The following is a 15,734-nucleotide window of genomic DNA, read 5'->3' as shown; positions in this document are numbered from 1 at the left end:
TTTAGATCAGCTTATAAAATTCAACCATCTGTTAAAAAATAAAGCTATAAAAAAGATATATTAAATTGGAACAAGCAATCATATTCCTGGTATGATAGTTATCATTTAATCAAGGCCTTTATATTTCCAAAATTAATTTTTTTGTTTCACACACTGTTAGTATCAATTCCTCGCAACTTAGTGAAACAATGGCAAACTCTCCTCAACAACTTTCTTGGGAATTATAAAAAACCTAGAATTGCATTTAAAGTACTCTGACAAAGTAGCCAATATGGGGGTTTTAACTACTCAGATGTTTCAGCATATTTAGAAGCCACTCAATTAACTAAAACAACTCAAATTTTAGGAAACAAGGAAGACTGCTTAGACAAGCATCTTAAATTCATGTAAACCATTAACATTACAAGAAACAATATGGTGTGCATGCAAAACTCGTCCATTGTGTAAATATGAAAACATTCTGTTAGAGAACCTTTTAGCTACATGGGACAAATATAGATATAAGATGGTGCCAACAATATCAAGATTTTCCACTATATATTTGCAAACATGATCACCTATGAAAACCCACATATTCTTCTGTATACAACAGAAAGCATTTGATAATATAAGATTAATGGATATTGCTACTCAAAAAGGTCTTTTACAAAAAAAGGATCTAGAAATTTACTTACAATGCCCAATCCCTTGGTTCTCATACTTGCAATTGCAACATATGGCACATCAAATAAAACTAAAAGATATCATGCAAGCTCGGAAGACCAATTTCAAGGAAATCCGAAATCATTAATATAAAATAAAAGGTTCCATATCAAAAATTTACAAAATCATCATATACCTAACCAAACCTATAAAATACAGTTTTCAGAATAAATGGCAACAGGATTGTAACATATCTATTAATCAAAATCAATGGAAGCAAATATGGTCTTCCAAAAATTTAAACTCTCAAACAATCAATACAAAAGTTCAAACCTTTAAAATATTGAATCGCTAGTATCTAACACCCCAAAAAATATCCAAAATTTACCTGTCTAGTTCACCTTCCTGCTGGAAAAAATGTGGTGCGTATGGTTCATATGCACATTGCTGGTGGCAATGCCCCAAAATCATGAAATTCTGGGAACAAATTCTTCATCAAATAGAAGAGATCACAGGCTACAAAATACAGTTTAATCTGCAAATTATTTATTTAGATCTTTGGCAAAATCCAAATATACCTTTAATACGAGGCAAATTAATCAATAGCTTTCTGGTTGTGGCCAAAACAATCAAATAAAATAATAATATAAATCTAATTAAATAAATAAATAATACCGTCAAGGAGGAACCAACAAACACTTCCAACTGAAGACCACTGGCTTATTAAAGTTTGGGATCAATTTATCTTAGAAAAAACGTTTAATTTACAAAAACACAATATACATCTATTTACCTCATCCTTCTATGAGAAATGGTGGCCTTTTTTTTAATTCATCGCTAGTAAAGACCTTTCTCCTCCAAATTCTTTATACCAAATGATATTTGATAGTTAAATCTTCCTGTATTTAGTAAGCAATGTTTAAAAATAATTTGACTGTAATTTGTATCTGAATCCAATATCTTGTGAATTTACTGTTTTAGTTTCTTATTGTTGTATTTTAATTGTTATTATAGTTGTACATTTTCCTAATAAAAGTTATTTTGAAAAAAAGAATCCCATTTAGCACAAACTGTAAAATGAATGTGTTGTTAAACTGTACTGCAAAGGAGAAATTGTGATCAGTATTATTGATTTCCATCAGATGATGAAGATCCCTTTGGTGCCTCCAAGATCTCTGGCAGGTCAAAAAAGTCTTCCAGGCCTTCTTCTCAAGTTCAAAAGGTAAAAAATTATTTCAGTTACATACATTAGTTTGGGAGAAGGAACCATTAATTCCTGTTTTTTGAGACTAGTATAGTATCTTCTTGCATAATCGTGCTTCCTCTGTTAAATCCATTATATTCCCATTATTGTAAGCTTCTATATTACTGAATGTATTCCTAGTCTTGGATTCCTTGAACATGATGTGTCTTGGATTCTTTGGACACAATGTGCCTTGTCTCCTCCTCCTTTCTGCTTGAGGCATATTGTAATAAGGGTCATCGTTCTAATCTGTCCAGGATATGGAGGGTGAAAGACATTGCCTGAGTTTTGGGGCTTGGATTTTATGCCAACTCACCTTGTAATTTTATGATTTTTAAAAAATTGCACCAATAGATTAGCAGACTGCAGGAAGGGGCAACATACAGATGATGCAGGTTCAATGAATGGAGCCCTGTCTTTTTATCTTTCTAAATGGCAGCTATTCAGAGCCCAAATTCAGAGTGGACATCCATTTTAAATATTGATAAAGATGGTTTTTATTTAGTTTGGTAAAGGGTTAGCACTTATTCCCTTGAGCCAATGAGCGTACATGTTGCTATTTACAAAGACAATGAAAGCAGATACGTGCTGCCATAGCAGTGCCTCACCATTAAATATTTTTCCTTTCTGTAATCTTTCCCCTCCCCCCATAATTTGCTCCTCTCCTTTTCCAAAGGGACCCATGCATTATGTGGTACTGAATTTTTACTTCATGTCTCTTCTTGTCTCTCAGAGACCTCAGCCTTCAAAGAAAACTGTTAGCATGGCCACGCAAGGCTTCCCGAAGCCATCCCAAGCCTCCAGGAATACATATCAACAGCCATCTCCCTCCAGAGGTAGCATTTAGAAAAGAAAAGGAACTGTACTCAGGGATTTTCCACCAGTTCCATTTGAAAAGAGATCTACATTAATATTTGTTTTCAAACATTAGTATAGCTGTCGTGATGTGGCATGCAACCTGCACGCACACAGGCATGTGTTGTCATACTCCATACTTTTAAAGCCAACATTCTAGTGACAAGATACTATGGACCTGTCTTTGCTATAACAAATTACAAGTGCAGGGAGCAACCTTAAGCAGTTGGTGTGCACTGGAGAGATGTAATGGTGTGCTTGACCAAGCAATAATACAGGACAACCACACGATCCCTTGGTGCAGAGAGCAGGGGATTGGGAAGTTAAAATAGCCCAGGAGTAAGCCCAACTAAGCTGCCTCTGCAGCACCACCAGATGTGCAAGGGAGACTCAGCTCTAAAATTGCTAACAGCCTCGAGAAAAAATATTCTGCCCTTTTAAAAAATTGTATTATATCCTTCCCTCTTAATAGAGATGTATGGAAACAGGCAGTGGAAACTTTTCATTACATGTGGTAAATAACATCTGGTAAATAACATCCCAGTAAAGGGGCAGGATACTTTTTTCTCTGGGTAGCTGACAATCCTACACAGCTGCACCAGTGATGGGCATTGCCTCCTTCCATGCTGCCAACTGGCGACTGTAGCAGCAGGTTAGGTGATATCAATTGTTGTTGCTACTGAATAGTCCCAACTAAGTGGCCCCTTGTGACACTGGCAGAAGTACTAGGGCTTGAGTCTGCTTACTCTTGGCTACCAGCCCTCCAGGGCAGCAGCCTACCAGGGACTTTCCCTGTAATTAAAATGGCTGGTCCACTCTGGCAGTAAGACTTCATTTGAACAAGCCCAGCCTGAATGCACAAGCTCTGCTCCCCTCAGATTATGTATTGAAATGTACAAGTAGTTACCACTGGTACACCATTGCTCCAAGTGGCCCAGTATCTCCTTGACACTCAGACTTGTAGTTTGGGCCTGTGCAAGTTGGACTTGGCATGCATTGTTCATAGCCAGACTTTCGACAAGCCCCAGGGGCAAAGGGGAGAGTCAATCTGGTTTTATCTTGATCCCACCATGTTTCCATAGGGCTGTGATCACCTTAAAATTAAACAGGTGTGTTGAAAGAACAATATAGGGAGTGAGACTAATCAAGTCTACTCAGAAGTAAGGCTTATTTTTATTTTGGGGAGCTTACTGCCGGGAAAGTGTTTTCTGGATTGCAGCCATAGTCACTCAGCTGCAACATCAACTTTCATAGCTGGAGACATTTCTCCTTTGAGTACGAGATAGATGTATTCAAATGTTTGCCTTCCACAATGTGATGCATTAATCTGATATATAATTCCTATTAAATTAAAAGATATCTTACATGATAACTGAGTAATAATTAACAAATCACTGTTGTTGTTTTTCCAGAAAGTACATACTATCATTTTCACTCTGCATTGCATAATGACTTGCTCAGGCAGAAGGATTCATGGAACAAACAACGAAGCACCCCGAAAAGGAGGCTAAAGATTACTTACCTTCCCAGAGAGGTGCTGTAATTTAGGGAGAGGGGAGATTTTCAAATACCATAATTATTGGTGGACCTAGAGTTAGATAAATATAGTTCTTACAGATAACATCAACACCAGTAGCAGACAAAAGTGTCTTAAGATTCTTTTCAACTTTTTCACATTATAAAAATCTTGATTTTTTTTTTGAGAGAGAGTACGCAGAAAAATCAGTGCTCCCTATGATAGTGAAATGGAAACAGAACATTGTGAATAAACTGATTAGCAATACAAGTTTTGTAATTAGAAAGCAGATCCAAATTATGAGCCAGTTCATAGTTGGCAGTAGTGTGCAATCTTGGTAGTGAGCAGAATTAGAGTCACACTGGTAACCCGGCTTTGCTCAGAAAAGCTGTTGTGAACCTTCAAGTGGGAACTGCAGAAACTCATACAATCAGGGATGCCTCAAAACAATACCTACACTTCCATGGAAATCAAAATGGCTGTCCCAAGACGGTGTTTCACACAATACATCTCTAGGGCCCTTTTCACACTACATACCTGCTTCCGGGACATCGCGAAACGTAGCACAAAAAATGCGGAAGATAGCATCTCACGAGAGTTTTGCGTGACATCAGTTCTGCCCAGTGCCCAGCTAGGAGAAAGTAGCAGCCATAAATACAATGGAGACCTTCATGGGATGGCTGCCATTAAGTATAACCAAGGTTGTAATACATGTCAGGATGTTACATTATTCTGCAAATGAACAGTGTGTAGGAAATCAGTTGAGGATTAAGGATGCAATAGTCTATTTTACAGTTCTGAAATAAGATATAATAAACAAAACAGTTAAATTTCAAATCTCCAAATTTAGGATTTGTTGTCAACATTTGAGTCCATAATTCATCTTTAAGTTTCATACTTGAAATTTAACTTAAATATTTGACTGGTTTGGATTTGTCTCTGATCTTGATTGGTTAATGTATTAATTATAGTAGTACAAGTCCCCCCCTCCAATTCCTTTGCATGTAAAAGGCAATGCAATAGCTATCAGGTGCTATCTAATGCTGACTATTACTCCATGTCATTTGTCAGATTCTGTCAAATATTTACTGCTACTGCAAAATTGCTGGAGGTTAAATGTTAATGATGAGTATCAACCATTAGTTGAATATTTGCACATTTAGAGAACTTTCTAAGCATATTCTCCGAAAAATGTGCAGATAATTTTAGGAGAGTTACCCAAATACCTCAGACTGTTGTCTGGGCAATTCACCCTCACCTTTGCCAAAATGGTGTTCATTTAGCTTATCTCCAAGGGCAGACTGGGAGAAAATAGTAGCCTAGGAAAAGGGCCCAGTCTCCCAAAGGAGGGAGGGAGGAAAGGCCTGACCCGCCAGCCCCACACCATGTGCATTGCTGTGCAGGGCTCAGACAGGCTGCATGCTTCCTCCCCACTTGCAGTCACTCTGCACATTACTTCTTTGATGAGCTCTGCATGGAGCCAACCCCTGCTTTGTGGAGACACACATCACCTTGGGGACTGGCTTCTATAAAAAAAGAAAACAGCATGTAAATAGGCTCAGAAAGCTGCCACCACAGGAAAGAAAGCTCCTGCCTTTCCCTCAAGTTCCCCCCTCCCCCATGCAAAAACAATGTGGAAAGGAGACATTTCTCCATTTTTGATGCTCCACTTGGAGGTATTGTGTGTACGTGTGGCAGCAGATAGGGGGAAACGCTCGTTTCCCCACCGTTTTTGTACTGTAGGGGGGGAGGGGAAGCTTGGGAGAAAGCTAAGAGCTTTCTTGTGGTGGCAGCTTTCTGGGCCTATTTGCATGCTGTTTTCTTTTTTTATAGAAGGCAGTCCCCGAGGTGATATGTGTCTGTGCAAAGCACGGGTTGGCTCCATGCAGAGCTCATAAAAGAAGTAACGTAGAGTGACTGTCGGAACAGGGGTTGGCCAGGTCAAGTGTGTGGACATTGGACCACCAGCTTCCAGAAGCAGAGGCTGCTTACCACCCTACACAGGGTAAGAACCAACCCTTGCTTGGAGTTGGAGTGGCCCCGGGCTGGGGGTGGGGAGACAAGGCATTAACCCAGTGGGACTTTTCCTCATAGACTTATTGGCCGATCCACTGTTGCACATCGCCATGAGCCTTGAGCTGATCCTGTTCTGGTGTTCCTCCATTCTGCTGTCATGATGGATGATAGGTTTCTGCAAACAGACTGTTCGCCAACTAGTCAACTAACCTGTGTGCCTTTCCTACAGTAGTGCAATCCTTATTGTGAAGCACGCAAATTAACATGCATGTGTGGTTTAACAGCCATTCAAAAATAAAGTAGCCATTATAGACATTTAAATGTATCATCAAAATCAAAGTGAGATTCAGTTCACTCACACTAAAAATGATTACATACATAAGATACTGTATTCCTTGATTTGAGGCTACTGCAATTGACTTCTGCAAACTACATTTATCTTTCAGTCACACCCAGCCTGTTGTGGTCCTGAGTTCACCTGGCATCTCTTGAATATTGGTGGATGCAGTCCGCTAGTTCAGCACTTCCTCCAGATTCGAAATTGTGAACCAAAGGCAGGATGTGACATCTTTGTGTCTAGGAGGGAGATCTGCAAGCCACTACCATATCTTTATAATACAAGCAGGAGAATGGGGTAGAAATAGTAGCTTCAGTACAGGGAAAAAGAGTCAGTAGACTGTTCCTTTCTTATACAGAGGAAGGATTTGTGTGTATGTAAAGAGGCAAACGGAAAGAGAGCTGTTTGAGCGATAGAACAGCAATAGTATGCGCTTTACTCTAGCCCATGTGGAAACGGCCCTGGTGCTGTCACTTTCCCATCGAGTAAAGTTGTATGCATGTGCCTCTTCTCCTTTGCATGAAAGGAGTCTGTAGCCCTATAGAAAAATAATTGTGTATCCCAGGATTTTCTGTCCTTTCTATTCAGCAACCTATCCCTGTTGCCGTCAATTCACACCTGGAACTTTAAAGGCAGATTGTATTTTTTAAGAGTAAGGTGTTACTGAGTCAGAAAGAATACAAAAGAGAACTCATTTCCCATGGGCCAAACTGCTTGGCCACAAACATGGGGCTGGGAACCATGGCTGCTGGTTATTCACTGTAAAGTGGCAGCAGGGAGTTACATCATTCCTAGCCCTGTGTGTGTTGCGTTATACTGTCACAAGATCCTATTCTTAAGCTATCACCATCTCTTTAAAGATAATGGCTACAACCCCATAGACAGTTAAGCATCTTAAGCCAGTTTAATAAATGTTTGTTTATTTAGTTCATTTATATTCCACTCTTCTGTCCAGTGGGAACCCAAGGTGACATACAACTTTCTCCCCTTCTCCATTTTATCACAACAACCTTGTGAGGTAGGTTAGGCTGAGAGCTTGTGATTGGCCCAAAGTCAGAGTGGGGATTTGAACCTGGGTCTTCTAGATCATAGTCCAACTTACTAACCAGTGCACCATAATAGATATATATAGTGCACTATAATAGGTAATAGACTAGAATACACTGGAAGCCAACTTAATAGATAGAAGAAATGCTTATTGTAGATTTTGTCATTTGAATGAGTCCTATTTCCTCGTCATTAGTGGGTAAGTTTATAAACTCTTATTTCCCAGTTCTATTTTTCTTCTCATGCTTGATTAAAGCAATCAAAGTAGAACTTTCCTTTACACTTAAAATCACTGATTCTGCTGAGACATATGCAGATGTGATCAAACAAAGTTTCAGCATCCTTCAGCAGAGACACAAAGCTTATAAAAAGGCATTTTTGAGGCACTGGAGAGAAATGAAGAATTTTGACCAGCAGTGTAAGGAGAACCAAGAGCTTTTCAGGTACTTAAAGGGTCTGCAAGTGCAATTTCACTATAGCATCACGATCTCATAGAGAAGGAGACAGGAGGACTCCTTAAGGGTATTTACTTGGTCACTTTCTTATACAGTGTAAGTGTTGTTGTTTCTCATTTGTTCATTCCTACTTTGAACTCTCATCCTAGGCTGACAACTCAGTTTTTGTACCCTTGACATTGTCATCATTGTATTTACATGATTCTGCATTCTGTACTTATATGTTTTTAATAATCTACAATTAAACAAACAAGCAACCTTATACACTCCACATTTTCCTCAAGGTTATACTTGTGACAGTTTGGAAGTTTCCCAGTAATTAAAGTGCAATATTTTTTGACCTGGGGAAAAATGCCAAATGTTGTGCTAGCTGTATGAAATGTATTTATATGCATGGCATAGGTTGTTGTGATGACAACATTATAAACTAATGCATTTTCTTTAAATGTTTTGAAATTGTATGCTTTCCCTTTCCCATGCTAGATCACTCACCCAGTTAGATTTCTTTCAGCAGCAGCAAGGTCATCTCTCATTTCCCCCCATCCATTTACATGTGGATAAGATCATATAATTGTCTCTTTAAAAGCCTTTGTGGTATTGCAAATGTTGCCAAAATACAGTTGGGACACATTTTTAATATATAGAAAGGCCTTGAGAGGCCTTTAGCTAAATGTAGAATTAGAGTTGCCAACTGCCTGGAGAAAAAAAAGTCCTGCCATATTAATCGAACTTGCATGCATAGAAATGGGCAGCTGAAGCTTTCTGCAATGTAAACCACCTCTTGAGTTTTTCTTTAGTTTTTATTTGAATGAATAGATCCTGTGTCCCTTTAAATGCTTCAGCTTCATTCTTAGTCCTATTATTTCACTTTTCCTCATGTTACTTTACTCTGCAGACAAGAGGATCAAGAAGAGATGAAGAAAAGAAAGGCACAAAAGAAATAGTTGCTTTTCCGTCACTCAGATGGACTGGACACTTCGCATAAGATTTAAAACTGGTTACCAGAGATCTGCCTTCAAGAACCTGATTTAATATGATCCCTTTGTAACCATTTAGAGAGCTCTGCTTTTCTATTGAGATAAAAATACACTCTTCAGATTAAATACAAATTAGATGTATTTGGTGTCAGCAGTTACAATGATCATTCCTCTCTGCTTTATAGAAGAAAAACTGGAAGAAAAGTAGATTTTGCATAAAGAGATGCAGATACATTACTGATTGCAAACACTTTAAGTGTCAAGGATGCCAGTGTTAAAGAATACCTTGACCCTGAAATGGAGCTAAAAATGACAGCTAAAACTTACCTGGCTAGATAACAATGTGTCTTCTCTGAATGCATACATTTTTTTAAAAAATCCTACTTTTTTCCTCATAAGTAAAATGCAGATAATAAAATTTAGCTCGCTTCAAGTACTGTAAGCCACAGCTTTTCTAAAAACTAAAAATGTCAGCCTAAACATTGTTTTAAAAGCTCTACCATTTTGCATTTCATATTGAAATTACCTTCTCTATCTGAATCTGTATTAAACTCGGAATATTGCATTATTACAATAATAAATGGTAATTTGTAAATACATATTTCATGTAAATATCATAGACAAAATCCAGAAAACTGAAGTGCGTCTAGTACAGCATATCTAGCTAGGTTTAAATTTGTGTTTATCAGATAGCAGCCCCTCTCCCACAGAATATTCTGAAAGGAAGCAATGCTGGTCATGTAGTAACTTTCTGATCTCTGGATCAGAAAGGGCAGTTGTGGTCAAGGTAATCTTGACAAATATTTCTTATAATCAGTTTGGCATAGTTAATACCTTATCTGGCAGTGCAACTCTAAGCTTATCTACTCGGCTCTGGTACTAAGGAGAAAAGTACAGGATCTCTAAAAATTATGTTCCAGGTGACGTGATACCCTGTTGAAGGGCCCCTGGAAAGCAGAGTCATCCAGCTGGTCATATGGGACAAAATCCTTGTATAGAAGTGAGCAACCACACACACACACACCACCCCCGCCATTCTTTATTTTTTTGTACAGGGTGATACAGATCTTGAAAATTCACAGTATATCAGGAAAAATTTGCTCAGGATAGCAGATTTGGGAAATTAACCATCTATTTCCATTAAAACAGGGTTTTTATTGCCTTAGACAATATATAAAACAGGTTTTCCTTCTTTAAATTAAACAGTCATGCCACAAATTTTAAACACTTGTTTAAAAAATTATCTTAAGTGGGACTGTGCACTTTCTGGCTAGGTAGCTTCTAGTGGTGTGCAGGATGTTGTGTTCCCTTGCACTGAAAAAGAGCAGCCCACCTAGGGTTGAACTTGCCACCCTCCAGGTGGTGACTGGAGATCTGGAATTGCAACTGATCTCCAAGCAACAGAGATCAATTCCCCTGGAGAAAATGACTGCTTTGGAGGGTGAACTCTGTTGCATTATAGCCTGCTGAGGTCCTTCCACTCCCCAAACCCTGCCTCTTCAAGCTCCCCCCACCCAAATCTCCAGGAATTTCCCAACCTGGAGTTGGCAACCTGAGGCCTACTCCTGACGAAAAACAACTGCTAGGCCTTTTCTGAGCAGAGTACATTCATAAGGAGGGTAAGGCAACACTAATTCGGAACTTCAACTGCCTAGTGTGGATAATATAAAAATGTGTAATAAAATGTGTACTGTGTAGTACACAACAGTGAGGAGACTCAGCAGATCCTTTCTCAGGGCTTAAATTCAGACCTGTTCTAGACTCAGGAGCAGCGAGCCACCAGACTTTGCTGTTGGAATTGTGCCAAGGCGACATGTATGAAACTGCATCTAAGCATGTATAGAATCTCACTAACCACTGAGGGAATAACCGCAGCTCACCCATGCAACTCAGGGTAGAGCTGCAGCCTCTGTTTTTAGAATTTATGACTGCAGTCCTAGGAACACTTTCCCACTAACTAAAAAATTACTTCTGCTTAGATGGACTTGCATATCATTCTGCCTATAATGAAGTTAACACTGGGAAGTGAAGGGTGGATCATTCATGCTTCTCATCAAGTCTGATGGGCACACATGTAAAATGTGGCATGTGTCCATTTAAAGCATTTCCAAACTTTATCCATCCAGATGAGATAAGGGATAGTTTTGCCCCAAGTATAAATATGGTCCAAACAACTGCATAATAAGTGGCTCATGATCTGGCATTTGAAAGGGGAATGCTTAAAGATTTAGGGTCGCACTACAAGTGACAAATGTTATTCGTCACTTGTAGTGCAACCCTCAGTTGCACATTTCTGCCTTGTTTTACATGATCTCCCTTTATAGTCTGTTGACTATATCAAATCAATCAAAAACTCAATGCCCTTGCCTTCCTCGACTGAGTGATTATCTTCCCTACCTTGCACCTTGCTCAGTTTACTCTTCCACCCATTCCAAAATCTGCTTGGGCTTACAAGGTGAATGGTAGAAATGGCCTAGACGCTCTGGCCTAGACACTCTGTGTACTTATTCCTAGTCAGGTGATCAGCAAGGCTGTGAACCAATCAAAAGCTCAAAAGAGATTTTGGTGTTGTTCATATAAGCAGCTTCCCTCTCCTTGAAGCTGCACTGGGTATGATTTGACTCCCTGAAAGACCCACTGCTGTGGCTTAAGTGGCTGGTATTTTATCTGTTTGGGGCTGGAGGGTGGTATGGCGTTGAAACCTTGTGGGAAGTAACGTAGCTGGACAGGACTGCCTGGTGTCGAGACTTGACCTTCTGTCAAGGCGAAGCTACATGTAAAGGAGTTCCATGACTGCTGCTTCAGATGTGTAATTGGCTTTAGAGTGATTGATATTATTTCATCTTCTGGGTTCTTAGGCTTGTACCCTGTTCTTCCAGGTGTCATCCCTCACCCCAATTTTGAATCACTGGGTTCTGCTTCTTGTCTGACAGGCATCACCTCAAGCTCCCATATTTCGCCTCTTGGCAGATCTGTCAGTGTATATGTGGTCAAGATGAGAGTATTCCCCATCTCTGGACTTGATTTTCTTTGTACAGCCTCACCCCAAAGCATATTTGTCTTGTTTTATAAGCCAAGGTGGCCTCTTTTTCTCCTCAGATCTTGCCTCTCTATGCCTCATAGGATTACCAACAGCCGGGAGAAGGAAATGTTCTCTCCCCTTAATAGGGGCTTAATGTGTGGAAATTGGCAGTTGAATTGGCAGTGTGTGGAAATAGTCATGCTCTCCAGCATGGAGGCAAATAACATCACCTGAAAAATAACATCCAATTAAGCCTCTGTTAAAGAGGCAGGGTAGTTTTTCCCCAGGCTGTTGGAAATCCCCAGTGCCACAGCAGATACAGATTTGCCCCCTAAATACATGTGACAGGCTCAACTGCATGCAGCAGCAGACCTGTTTGTTTAAACTTGGATTGGTCCCAATCACATAAAAAATGGGCTGAGGCGCCAATTTCAGAGTAAAGGGAATTAAACTTTCTCCATTCCTACTGCTCACTTTGTAAGCCTCCCCCCCTCAATTTTCTCTCAGGCAGCTTAGTTCTATAGCTGTGGGGGGGGGAGGTTTTAAAAGTGACATCAAAAGAGAAACTGAGGAGATAAGCAACAGGCAGAGATTGTTCATCTGTCAACACATTTACTGCTTTTGCTTTAAAAAAATCAGGGGAGAGCTACCTTCCACAATACCTTATTGAGGCAGACTTGGATTTAAAGAAAGGAGTCTAATATTCCTTGTAGTTAAGAGTCTGATGAGACCCATTAGCAATAGGAGGGTAAAATTACCAAATAACGGCACATTCTATATGTAACGAGCAGCTATTTTCTTGTAACAGATTACATCATGATTTATAATTTCAATCTAACGAGAAACATTAGCAGAAGAGTGGAACTAAGCACGTGCTTAGCACAGAGCTCTGTAGGCACTTTCCCAAATGATTCTAAAGATGCCATTTTACATAAGAATTGTGGACATATTTACTATATGACGTAGTGGTTAAGAGTATTGGACTAAGATCTGGGAGGCCAAGGTTTGAATCCTAACTCTGCTATGGAAGCTTGCTGAGTGACCTTGGGCCAGCCACACTCTCTCAGCCTAACCTCCTTCACAGAGTTGTTATGAGGATAAAGTAGAGGAGAGGGGAATGATGTGAGCCACTTTGGGTCCCCATTGTAAGAAAGGTGGGATACAAAAGAGATAAATTTGTAAATGTTTAAACAGAAGTAAGCCTCCCTGTGTTCATGTCTGTAGTTACTTACTGGTGATAACTACAGTTTGAATATCTACTTTATTCTCTGATGATGCATAATTTCAATAAGTTATTTACTCTATAGAAATAGGAAGAGTGCCATTTTTAAAGCAAATGGATGCTGCTGTCAGTGAGCCTCTATCAGCTCACAGATGTTGGATGTTCCAATGCTGATTTGAGTCATTTGTGAAAACTTCCCGATTTTCAGACAGAAAAACTACCTCTCTCCTACTATCCCTTGCCAATCCCTTAAATGTGAAGAGAGCTGTGGTTAGGTTGCACAGCATGTGCTGAAACAAAGACTAAAGGGAGAGCATTGGAAAACACATGGAATTCGTTGCCACAGGAGGTGGTGGCAGCTACAAGCATTGCCAGCTTCAAGAGGGGACTGGACAAATATATGGAGCAGAGGTCCATCAGTGGCTATTAGCCACACGAGATAGATGGTATTATCTTTGTGGGGAGGTGGTGCTCTGTTGTCTTGGTGCTGGAAGGAAGGCAGTGGGAGGGCTTCTGGTGTCCTGGCCTCACTGACAGTCCTTTAGATGGCACTGGATTTCTAGCCACTGTGTGTGACAGAATGTTGGACTGGATGGGCCACTGGCCTGATCCAACATGGCTTTGCTTATGTTCTTATGTTCTTATTAGAAAGGAAAGCAACAAGATAGAGAACAGCTGAATTTATAGATGAGAAGAGATGAGGCCTTTGTTAAGGGCATGTAGTGGATATAATATAAAGTTGTAACTTTAATTGTGAGGCAGTCTCGGTACCTTGGGAAATCTGTATAAAATTACTAATGCCACACCACTAAGTTCCAGTAGGATATGTATTAGAAAGAATTTTCATGAAGTATATTATGCTTTTGAAAAATGTAAACCCTCACCTTGTTACCTACAACTGTCCCTACTCCACCATGACATCTCAAGAGTTTGACTCTGAGTTTCAGGGGTTGTCATTTTCAGAATCTCTAGGAAAGGAGGTAATTTTCAGAATGTGAGTTATCAGGGGAGGGGGGAGGGGGGAGTAGGCAAGCTCTTTTCATCCACAGCCTTCTACAGGATTCTTAAGTTTAAATTCCACCTTCTCTCTGATGCATTCTCCTAGACTTAGGGTCTTTTTCTGCAGGGTTATCAATAATATATACAAAACACATGGAAAAGACAGCAATGATCCTGACTTGCACTGCACATATTCCTTCTCTTCCCTTCCTCTACAGGCTGAGCACTATACTCAGCCTCCTAACTTCTGTCCCTCTTATTCTCAGGCAACCTGGCAACCTCACCTAGAGTTAAAACATGCCTTTTACTTAATGTTTTCTATCTGTCACTATTAAGGCGGGGATGGTTATGTAATGTTATCTCAAGACAATATTTTATCCTTTCCTGAAGAGATTTTAAAACACACATGCAAATTAATAGATTTTCTCTTCCTCACAGTGCTATCAACTGTCACTTCAGTACTATCTTACTGATTTGAAACTGAGTGATGGGGTGGCAGGTGTCATTCTTTTCCTACTGCTGCAAGTATTCCACATTTTTAGCTTGAAGAAAGAATGTTTATGGAAAGTCAAATCATCCATTAATTCTGAGGTAAAGTCCATTCATGGTGACCTTATCTCAGTTTCACGTGGGAAGACTTGAAATCACCAAATCAGAATGGATTTAAAAAAAAAACAACTTAAGGATTTTTATGTGGGGACTCTGTTAGACAATGCCTTTCATGTAGCTAGCACACAGTAGCTTTGTTCATATGTTATAGTCAATGCATATACAACCTGTTTGTAAAAAAGAGCCCACTCACATTCACTTTACAAATGAAATCAGGTACTGGTACCTGGATAAATATAGAGTTTCTTTCGCATGTTCAGCTATACATGCATTGAATGTAACATGGGAATTACCCAATGCACATAGAAAGAAAAGTGTACACTATATTCAGATTGTATGTGCATTCAGTGTAACTTGTGAACAGGGCTACTATGTTTGTAGCATCACAGGTTACAATACTCTAGAGCAGGTGAAAGTCTGCCTCTCTAGGTCGAAGAAGTGACCTGGTGCTATCATACAGTGATCAAAGAATTTAAATAAGATGAAATCAAAGAACTCTCTATATAAAAATCCATGTGCAATTACTCAGATTGCAAAAAGCAATGGTATAACTGATACCCTTTCTTATAATAATCACTTAAGATTTGTTTTCACATATCACAATTATTCATAGACACAGTGAATCAAAAATACAAACATCTGTGGAGACATCCCAAGAGGAATCGCTTAAATTTAATTGTACTTTTAAAAATTACTGTTGTTTTGTAAATGACTTCTGGAATTATACCTCTGGATACCTGTCTTCCAGTTTACAAAGGACCTATATCAATGTCAATTCCAAGACATACCCAACT

The 15,734-nt window shown here is 39.4% G+C and overlaps 1 protein-coding gene across 4 annotated transcripts in view; it reads left to right on the top strand.

Annotated features, from left to right (window-relative positions):
- Positions 1-9,687, top strand: part of FAM227A (family with sequence similarity 227 member A) — a 41,726-nt gene extending 32,039 nt beyond the window's left edge. For 3 of the 4 annotated variants that reach the window (XM_054988390.1, XM_054988392.1, XM_054988393.1), the window contains 5 exons: positions 1,785-1,864; positions 2,619-2,721; positions 4,153-4,274; positions 6,719-6,876; positions 7,950-9,687. In XM_054988390.1, coding sequence (XP_054844365.1) covers positions 1,785-1,864; positions 2,619-2,721; positions 4,153-4,274; positions 6,719-6,876; positions 7,950-8,151 — 665 coding nt within the window. In that variant the 3' untranslated portion in view covers positions 8,152-9,687. The remainder of the gene's footprint in view (positions 1-1,784; positions 1,865-2,618; positions 2,722-4,152; positions 4,275-6,718; positions 6,877-7,949) is intronic. The other variant, XM_054988391.1, reaches the window with a different exon arrangement.
- The last annotated feature ends 6,047 nt before the right edge of the window (positions 9,688-15,734 follow it).

This window comes from Eublepharis macularius, chromosome 9, assembly GCF_028583425.1.
Source record: "Eublepharis macularius isolate TG4126 chromosome 9, MPM_Emac_v1.0, whole genome shotgun sequence".
In the NCBI taxonomy this organism is placed as follows: domain Eukaryota; kingdom Metazoa; phylum Chordata; class Lepidosauria; order Squamata; family Eublepharidae; genus Eublepharis; species Eublepharis macularius.
This window is presented reverse-complemented; position numbering and strand designations above follow the sequence as displayed.